Source organism: Salvia splendens, chromosome 22 (genome assembly GCF_004379255.2).
Source record: "Salvia splendens isolate huo1 chromosome 22, SspV2, whole genome shotgun sequence".
NCBI lineage: Eukaryota > Viridiplantae > Streptophyta > Magnoliopsida > Lamiales > Lamiaceae > Salvia > Salvia splendens.
The window spans coordinates 19,421,872-19,432,418 of NC_056053.1; the positions used below are offsets into that span (position 1 = coordinate 19,421,872).

The 10,547-nt window shown below is 36.8% G+C and overlaps 2 protein-coding genes across 2 annotated transcripts; both read left to right on the top strand.

Annotated features, from left to right (window-relative positions):
- The first annotated feature begins 3,531 nt into the window (after positions 1-3,531).
- On the top strand, positions 3,532-4,470 carry LOC121786879 (uncharacterized mitochondrial protein AtMg00810-like). Its single transcript, XM_042185481.1, has 2 exons — positions 3,532-4,278; positions 4,330-4,470. The coding sequence occupies exons 1-2, from the start codon at positions 3,532-3,534 to the stop codon at positions 4,468-4,470; spliced, it is 888 nt and encodes a 295-aa protein (XP_042041415.1).
- A 1,660-nt stretch (positions 4,471-6,130) lies between these two features.
- On the top strand, positions 6,131-6,427 carry LOC121786881 (non-specific lipid-transfer protein 2P). The gene has a single exon (XM_042185483.1). It carries the CDS (start codon positions 6,131-6,133, stop codon positions 6,425-6,427), a length of 297 nt encoding a protein of 98 aa, XP_042041417.1.
- The last annotated feature ends 4,120 nt before the right edge of the window (positions 6,428-10,547 follow it).

Genomic DNA, 10,547 nt, shown 5'->3' on the forward strand with positions numbered 1-10,547 from the left:
GACAATCGGCTCAATTTTTTTTCAATCGGTTGGAGAAGATTGCACCGAATCAGGGAAAAGATATACGAGAATCAATCTTTACCAAGTATAGAAGATTTGGAATCAATGTAATTATGTTAATTAGGTTTACCATATAGATGAGTCCTTAGCCCTATATATTGACGCTATGTGTATAATGTAAATTCATTCAGAAATAATATATCGATTCTACCGATACTTTAACATGGCCTCAGAGCAGGAATGATCTTGGCTCAGAACAATATCATCATAGCCAAATCAACCACAGAAATCGAACCCTACATCAGAAACGATGTCAGACACCGAGAAGGATACAAAAACGGATCTGGAAACACCAACAAAGTTAAGGAACAGCAAGAACGTTACTGTCGCGTTCAAACTGAACGGAAAGGACTACCCGATCTGGTCCAGATTGACGAAAGTCAAGATAGGAGGCCGAGAGGCCTACGGTTGGGTAAAGAGGGAGGCTGCCCGGAGGAGTATCAACACAGCCCCCCACCCACCGGAGACGACGACGGCAGAGCAGCCGATTCGTCGACAGGAGGAGGAATTGGGCACGGCCTCGCTGCCCAGAGCCAACGCCCCAACTCGCGCGGACCACCACGACCCACCACGACCACTCGCCGACCGGGAAGCAGGCCAGACAAATCCCGGCTAATCTGTTCTCATTGTGGGAAACCGAGACACTCCCGGGGGGAATGCTTCCTTCTAATCGGATATCCGAAGTGGTGGGAGGAGAAACAGAATGAGAGAGCTCAAGCAAAGCTCGCGGTCAGCGTAGATGAGGAGGGGCATCCCGCTCGAATTGGTGCCGGAAATAGGGAAACGGCGACTGGCCAAGGGAAATCGTCGGCTGGAGCTTCGACCGGCGGCGACGGCGTTCGTAAAGTCGGCAATTTCGCCGAGAGGGCGGAGGAGCCGAGGAAGACGAGCGGCGCCGTCTATGAAGGTAAAGGGTTTGGTTTAAAACCAAACCCTTGTATTTTTTCCTACTCTACTTTTGACCCCAAGAAGAAATGTTTATTACAAATTGGACCCCATGATATTTCATTTAGACCCCCAGATCCTATGGGTTATCAAACACGGCCCCAGAATATGGAAAATTCTCGAAAAAGCCCAAATATTTGCAGTTTTGTGTCAAACAACCCCTTTGCACCGTTAGAAACTATTTCCGCTGCATTTCATGTTTATAATAATGACAGAACGAGCAATAAGGGTTGGATTTTTTACTGTGGAGCCACAGATACTATGACCCCGGATAGAAATGATTTTAGTAGCTATGGTGAAATTGCTGATACATTTATTAGAACTGCAAATGGGGAGTTGATTACTGTTGTTGGGTCGGGAACTATCAATATATCTCCTACTCTATGTTTGTCAAATTGTCTACATGTTCCTACGCTATCTCAGAGATTGATGTCCATAAGTCGTGTGACTAGAGACTTGAATTGTACACTTCTGATGCACCCCACTTTCTGTATATTACAGGATATTCAGACGAGGATTCTTGGGCGTGGCACTGAGAAACAAGGACTTTACTACGTGGATGAGATAGCTCAACATGGCAATGCGATGCTGGCTCACGGAACCACGAAACAAGAAATTTGGCTGTGGCACCGAAGACTAGGGCACCCCTCTCCTGGTTACTTTAAACTTCTTTTTCCAAACATTTCTATTCCTACCGATTTTTCATGTGAAACATGTGTTTTGGCCAAGAGCCATAGACAGTCTTTTAAGCTTACCAACACCCGTATGAATTCTATTTTTTCCTTAATACATGCTGATGTGTGGGGCCCTGCACCAATTGTTGGTGGGGGCAATTTTCGATATTTTGTGCTATTCGTGGATGATTGCACTAGAATGACTTGGATATACTTTTTGAAACATAAATCTGAAGTTGTGGAAAAATTTGTCTTATTCTATAAAATGATCCAAACCCAGTTTCACACCACTATCAAAACCCTTAGGTCCGATAATGGGAGGGAGTTTGTTAACAGTTCTATGGCCCAATTTTGTAAGGATAAGGGAATGATCCATCAAACATCCTGTGCCTACACACCCGAACAAAATGGGGTAGCCGAGAGAAAGAACAGAGTTATCCTTGAAATCACCCGGGCTCTCATGATCGAATCCAAGGTACCCAAACATTTCTGGCCTGAAGCTATAGCCACCTCTGTCTATCTCATGAACCGTCTCCCTACCAAAATCCTCAACAAAAAAACCCCGCTCGATACCCTCTCCAAAATGACCAAAATTCCCCAACACCTGAACCTTTCACCTAAAGTCTTTGGGTGCACCGTTTATGTCCATATCCCGAAACACGAGAGAACCAAACTATCACCTTGTGCAACAAAATGTGCCTTTGTCGGGTATGGGATAAACCAGAAGGGATACCGATGTTTTGACCCTCTCACCAAAAAGGTCATTACTACCATGAACTGTAACTTCCTAGAAACCGAATTCTTTTACCACACCCACCTTAGTAGTCAGGGGGAGAGTGATCCAGGTAGTTCACCAGACTATCTAAGTTGGGTTGTGCCACTTCCAAACTCTTCGATTGAGGATCCAACAGAACCAGTTGTTATTGCCGCCGAGCAAGTCTCACCACAAGAGTCATCTCATCCGCCATCCCCGGATCCTCCTTCGATGATATCCGAGGTAATTCCTGAACCCGATCCTAGTGAGAATACAGTTTCTCCTAACCCCTTGAGTCCAGATTTCCCCGAAGAAGATAATACGATTGACAGTGATACTGGAGGGTATGTTCTCCCTCATCGGACTACAAGAGGAATACCACCAAAGAGATACTCCCCTGAGAAGATTGGGAAGAAGAGCCGTTATGGAGTAGCAAATTTTGTGCAAGGGAATTTGGCTAAAATGGCACGAGCTTTCGAAGCCGCACTGTATGAGGAAGAGGAAATTCCACAATCGGCAGAGGAAGCAATGAAACATAAACATTGGAGGGATGCTATGCTTACTGAAATGAGGGCACTAATAAGGAACAATACATGGGTGAAAGGCAAGTTGCCTGAAGGAGTAAGGACAGTCGGGTGCAGATGGGTGTTCACTATAAAACATAGACCAGATGGCACGGTGGAAAGGTACAAGGCCAGACTTGTGGCTAAAGGGTACACTCAAACCTATGGAATCGATTATGATGAAACATTTTCACCTGTGGCGAAAATTAATACTGTGAGGGTCTTGTTCTCAATCGCCGCCAACAAGGATTGGCCACTTCACCAGTTCGACGTGACTAATGCCTTCTTGCACGGGGAGCTACCAAAGCCAGTCTTCATGGAACCCCCACCAGGCTTTGCTAGTGAGTTCCAAGATGGAGAGGTGTGCCAACTGAAAAAGACATTATACGGGCTCAAGCAGTCTCCAAGGGCATGGTTCGGGAGATTCACGGAGGTGATGAAGAAGTATGGATATAAGCTGAGTAATTCCGATCACACATTGTTCATTAAGAAGAAATGAGGTAAAATTACGTGTCTAATCATATATGTAGATGACATGATTATCACTGGAGATGATACAGAAGAAATGATCGAGCTAAGGAAGAACTTGTTCAATGAATTCGAGATGAAGGATCTAGGACTCCTTAAATACTTCCTGGGGATAGAAGTGCTAAGATCGAAGAAGGGGATCTTCATAAATCAGAGAAAGTACGTCCTCGACCTATTGGCAGAAGTGGGAATGGTGGACTGTAAACCCGCGGACACTCCAATGGTCCAAAATCATGGGTTACAAATGAAGGAAAACGCAAGACTTGCCGACAGGGGGAGATATCAGAGGTTGGTTGGAAAATTGATTTATCTATCACACACTAGGCCAGATATTGCTTATGCTGTGGGTGTTGTAAGTCAGTTTATGCATGCACCACAAGAAGAGCACTGGGATGCAGCATTAAGAATCGTCCGATACTTAAAGGGGACGGCAGATCATGGACTTCTGTTTGAAAAACACGGGAACTTGGAGATACATGGGTTTACTGATGCGGATTGGGCAGGAAATCCGAATGATAGGAAGTCAACCGCAGGATACTTCACCTTTATTGGAGGTAATCTTGTGACATGGAGAAGTAAGAAACAGAAGGTGGTAGCACTCTCTAGCGCGGAGGCAGAGTTTCGCGGAATCAAAAGTGGATTGACCGAACTACTATGGCTAAGGAGGATTATGAAAGAATTGGGCCTGGACTCATCGAAGACCTGCAAATTGTTTTGCGATAACAAGGCAGCCATCAGCATTTCTGAGAACCCGGTTCAGCATGATCGAACCAAACATGTTGAAGTTGACAGACACTTCATAAAGGAGAACATTGAAGCAAAGATAGTGGAGATGCCATTTGTCAAGTCCGAAGATCAGTTGGCGGACATCCTTACAAAGGCAGTGAACTCGAAACTATTTCGGGAAGTATTGTGCAAGTTGAGCATCGGTAACCCCGTCGCTTAACTTGAGGGGGAGTGTTGGAGAAGATTGCACCGAATCAGGGAAAAGATATACGAGAATCAATATTTACCAAGTATAGGAGATTTGGAATCAATGTAATTATGTTAATTAGGTTTACCATATAGATGAGTCCTTAGCCCTATATATTGACGCTATGTGTATAATGTAAATTCATTCAGAAATAATATATCGATTCTACCGATACTTTAACACTTTATAAAGGGAGACATAATAGATAATTGTCAAATGTCAAGACATTTAAATATTGCTTGTTACTAGGGTTGGCAAAGCCAGAAGTTGACTCCGCACGTGTTTATATACCGAAATAGTAAAATACTATTGTTTGTCTATATAAAGTTGGCAAACCGCATAACAATAACTAGTATTAGTATTAAAAAGTGTAGAATTCAATGAAATTGGACTTTGAGAATATGACATAATTGTTTCGATTAATTTATAACAAAATGTAGTTATATAGTTCCGTTTGGGCATTACAATAACATTATTACAAAATCCATGTAAATGTTAATTTGGAAATACATTATTTTTGCATTTGGAGAGTTTACTCCATCAGTTGATAGGAGAAATTAGGGATGCGTATGGGTATGAGTATGAGTCGGGGTTGGAGTATCTTGATCTTTAAATGATTTTTTTGAGTATATATATTGTAAAATTTCATTTAAAACATAAGAATGTCACTACATATCATATCGTATAATTTTTATGTAGACAATAGAATTTTTCAGTATTGCATTTAACAGAAAATTCAGGTATAAATGAATTTGCCTGACCAAATGTTTGACACTGTATAATTAAGTAAAGGAACACAAAAGTCTGGCAGTATTATCATTATCAAATATATAATCAAGTTCCAATTACATGTGATGATATATATGTGTATACACACACACACACACTTTGGAGGGCAAAGCAAGTTTGCGGCTTCACTCTATGGTCTATACCAGTTGATAAATACAAGCATTCACGGTCGGAGAAGCCGAACTTGAGACCTTTCAATCAAGACACTGATCATTTAGGTTTTGACATGCGCAAAGTTCCAGCTTCCTCCTTCATATTAAATGATGTACACATGCAGCAAAAATGACTAGCTAGGGTTGGCAAACCTTGATTCTGTATGTACTGACAAAAAAAAAAGAGAGTAGAAATCAATAGTTTGGACTTTCAGAATATGACATAATTGCTTCAGTTAATTCATCATAATGCAGTTCTAGTATGATTTGCATAGTTTCGTTTTTGAATAAAAACTATACAAAACAATAATACTACGAAAACCCTTAATTGGTAGTTGGTACTAAGATTCACGTGATTATATTTAATACACATAAATCACAATTCTGGTACAATAAATTGTAAACACGCCGAAGCAATTGAAATTTGAATGACTAAAACCACAAATTAGAACGTGTAGTACTACTCCTTAAATTGATTTAGTTAATTTGTCATCCTCAAAAATTGATTTAGTTAATTATAACAGTTATGTTCAGAAATTTAATTGACTACGTACATAGGCAGGTGAATTAGTCCACAAAAGTAAATGCCAATTCCAATTCCCACTCCTATAAATACCGTTATATTTCTCCCCACTCAAAAAATAAAATACACATTTCTCAACATACATACATAGATAGTAGTAGTATTTAAGATGAAGAAGGGTGTTGCGGCCTTGTTTGCGGTGGTTGTGATGGCAGTGGTGGTGCAGGAGACGACGGTGGCCGCTCCGCCGCCAGGCGTGGTGTGCAACCCGTCAGAGCTGGCGTCGTGCGCGTGGACGGTAATTTTTGGGTCTCGGCCGTCGGCGGAATGCTGCAGGAAGCTGAGGGTGCAGCAGCCCTGCTTCTGCACATACATCAGGGACCCACAGTATAAGCAATTCCTCCTCTCTTCCAATGCCGCCAAATTTACCTCCGTCTGCAACGTCACCATTCCCACCACTTGCTGATTTTCCTATTTTCCATATCATATGTAAGGGGCATCAACTTCACTCTGATTCCTTCTTTACTTATAATAATAATAATAATAATAATAATAATAATAATAACAATGAATGATGATGAATTATAGTATATTCAGATGTTTTGTTTCACCTTTTAAATCCACGCACATACTACTATATTTCTCCATTACGCTTGGATTCATTTTTATCTATCATCTCAAATTGTATGTCAATAGACAAAAGTCTGGTAGTGTTTTCATCAAGAAAATAATAAGTTCCAATTACATGTGATGATATACATACACAAACTCTGTGGATGGTAAAGCAATACTATTTGTTTGCAACTTCACTCCATACCAGTAGACAAATACAAATTCTGAGGCCGGGGAAGATGAACTTGAGACCTTTCAATCACGAGTTAACGACACTCATCTAGCATGTGACATGTACAAAAGTTTCAGCTCCACGAACGTGCTATAAAAATGACCGAACTAATAGAAAAACCCCGAAATCTTACTTTCTTGAATTCTAAATTTATTAATAATATCAAAACTTCCTGCAAAACAATGAAACTCGTTATCTATAAGTGGTGCACAAGTCCTTAAAACTTAAAAGTATAAATTATATGAAAATTAAAATTTTAAAATAATAAATGACAAATTTGCTCCTTTTGATGGCCAAATTTCATCATAAACAACATGGCATAGCAATGACATTATTTTGCAGTCTGTTTCGGAAATAATTGAAATTAATTTAGTTTTGCAAATTTGAAAGAAATATAATTTATAGTGTCTTGTTCTTAAGTGTTTAAGTATGGAACAAATGTTAATACAATACTTTATTAGGTTAAAGTTCATAATAACTGAAAATAATTTAAATAACAAAACCTATGGAATTGAAGATTAGATGGATTTAAATTATTGGCCCAATATTGAAAATTAAGAAATAGAAGTCTTTATATTCTTTAAAGAATAAAAATTTGGTGACAAGAGTCCCCCACTTGATTAAAAAAATGAAAATAAAATGGAAAGGAAAAAAAGTAATTTAAAAGAAGAGAGCAAAATTGGTTAAAATTAGGAATTTCTCATTACCTACACACAAATTAACAATATACAATCGTACAGCTCTTTATGATACGGGGTTTAAAGTTGGGCTCGAAAATGCTCTTTTTTTCTCTAAAATAATCTAAAGATAAAATGGCCCAACTAAATTAATTAAAGGCCTAGCAGAAAAATAATAAGTTAAGCCCATTTGACAATTCATCTTCTTCATCAAATTTTCTGGGAGGTATGTTAAAATTTCAGATTTCAGTTCCAGTATTATCATTAGATCTTGTGAAGTTGCAAGGATTGAGGAATGAGGAGAAACGTGTAGATGAGAGAAAAAATTCGAGATCATGGATTTCAATTTTCACAGGGACATTTATCCATGGTGCGAGATTTAGCTATCCACAACTAGTGTCTCACCCGTGCAATGCACGGCCCATTGTCAAAATTAGCATATATATATAGAGAGAGGGGTTTGTGTTAAAATGACAACCCCTCTTAAAGTGACATGATAACACCTCTTAAAGTGACACTGTGACATCACGTAGCCTGCAATGTTATAAACGTTACACTGCAATAGTATAAACGCTAGACACCAATCTATAGATTGTTGTCTAGCGTATTGGATATTGCTGGCTTAGAAAAATTGTTGTATTGTGTATTGGATATTGTTAACCGAGAAAATTTACCCTTGAGCATTTTTTATGATTGCCACATGGCAGCTGATTATTCGTCCACATGTACAAATGATTGGCTAGAAATGGTGGTATTTAAGAGGTGTTGTCATTTTAACGCACCCATATATATATTAAAATAGGGTAGAGTCTCTTACTTTACCTATTTTTTCTCTACATTTTCTCTTACTTTACTAATTTTGCATTAAAACTCGTGCTGTTTCTAAAGTTCCTATTTATAAGAAACGGGGAGTATTAATTTTATACTCCTACTACATTCGTCCTCAAAAAATGGACTAGTTTTACCATTCCTTTAATGAGACGGTTACCGTGTTCCATTTTCGTCAATCACGTTATTCGGTTCTGGCTTTGCTTGGTAAAATTTTGATATTCTCTCTTGATAAGCAATTTTCACATTTACGTACTGCTCTTTGAAGTAAAGGGAATGGTAAAAGTAACTTTGGTAATTTATACGTGATATGGCAAATAATTTAATAGATTTTTAGCTTAAATAGAAATAGTTAGCCGGCATTTAATTTTCATTTAGAAAAAATAATTAAGAAAACCAAATTAAACTATTAAATGATATAAAGTATAAAATAAAATGCTCGTTTCGAAACAAATTAAAGCTTAATAACTAGTTTGATAGTAAAATAGTAGTATTAGTTTCGTAATTATTTATGAAATTAACAGAAGTAATTGTCGAATAAGAAGCTTTCTCAACTGTCCCTTGTCTCAATTATAAATGTTGGCATCATATGTTTAATAAAACGTGCTCTTATATTTATTAAAATGCGTACTAATTTGAATTATTTGCATCTTCGTGCACCTCAAGGCCTACGTTTTAAACGTTAAAAAATGTGTAACGCGAGGATCCTCTCACTTTCATCCCTATGCTACCTAAAATACTTTATCAATCTTTAATGTGTGACAAATTAGAAATCCTCTTTTAATTTGACTAAAAGCAATGATGCTTTATTTGAAAGGGCATAATTGTAGTATCATTTCGTCGTATTAATAATGTCATGTTTTTATATGAAACATTCATCAACAATGATTTGTTTCTATTTGGGGATATAATTAAAGTTTAATTCGTTGGTAATCATCCTAATCCAAATCATATGCACATGGCTCCTTCATTTCATCTAATCCTGTATATTTAGTTGCGTATATCAAATTAAGAAGTTCGTAATTATCATACACTTTGATTAATTAGTAGATAAACGTATCCAAACAGTTTTGGTCTATAATTAAAAATGTTTCTATCAAGAGAAAATATTTGAAAATGTTATCATTACGTTATAATACAATATCTTCATCATACTTAATTCTCTTTGAATTTGGATATATCGGTACAACTCATCCTTCTTGACCAACGTGAATTGCCATTAGCATGGCTAATTATATATTTGGAATAATTAACTCGGATATAGTATATGCTAACCGCATGCCAAAATCGGTGGTTTCCGACTGTTTATGGAATAAATTATTTGCTCAAGGATAAGTATGATATATAATATACCATAATACCATTAACCATATCAAGAATTTGCAGTTTGTTTCAAGCACAAATAGGAGTCTAATACTAAAAAATAAATTCGAATTTGATGTACTGCGTATAAATTCAAATGTAATTATCCTTTAAAAATTAAAACTTTTGAAATTACAAATTTTAATGTACAATTATAATATAAAGAGAGATTAAAACAAATAATTTGAGTATTGTTAATGGATAATCAATCTCATTTTATTACATAGAACGATATTTTTTAAAATAAAAATTTATAATTTTAAGGGACTGAACAAAATGAAAATAGTTATAATTTTAAAATTATAAATATATTAGAAGAGAGCGAATAAGGGAGAGAATATCAACATGGCGAAATTCAACCGAGGGTGGTTTCAACCTTGGCTTATAAGTGGGAGTTTGCTTTGATTGATATGGTGAATTGATAAAAGGATAATCCAATAGTAATTCATCATTTACTTTAATGTGATTATTCTTAAATTTATTTGATTATGTTATCTTTGAAATACTCAATCTTATTATTATGTTTTGTCAATCTCTACCATTTTTAAGTATATATCGGGACAAAGATGGAGGTTTGACACATGAAAACTTGACGTCAATAAGCATAAAAATAATAAGTTTGGGTCAAATTTTACCTAATAAACTTTGGGTTGATTTTGGAGTATTATTCTATAATTTTTTAAAAAAATATATTTTAATTTATTCTCTAGATTTGTGAAAAACGCGTTTAAATCATGTAATTTAAGTTTTTATTGGGTAAATCATGTATAACCAAGTATATTAAAGTTTTACTATGTAAATCAGGTTTTTATACTTTAATTAAATTAAACATCAGGTTTAATCATATAATAACATATTTTAATTATATATGATAG

Bases quoted from the DNA above. Each gene is read 5' to 3' on its own strand.
- LOC121786879 (XM_042185481.1), top strand. From the start codon at position 3,532: ATGATTATCACTGGAGATGATACAGAAGAAATGATCGAGCTAAGGAAG. The intron at 4,279-4,329 runs GTTCAGCATGAT...CACTTCATAAAG, and splicing joins TCAGCATTTCTGAGAACCCG to GAGAACATTGAAGCAAAGAT.
- LOC121786881 (XM_042185483.1), top strand. From the start codon at position 6,131: ATGAAGAAGGGTGTTGCGGCCTTGTTTGCGGTGGTTGTGATGGCAGTG.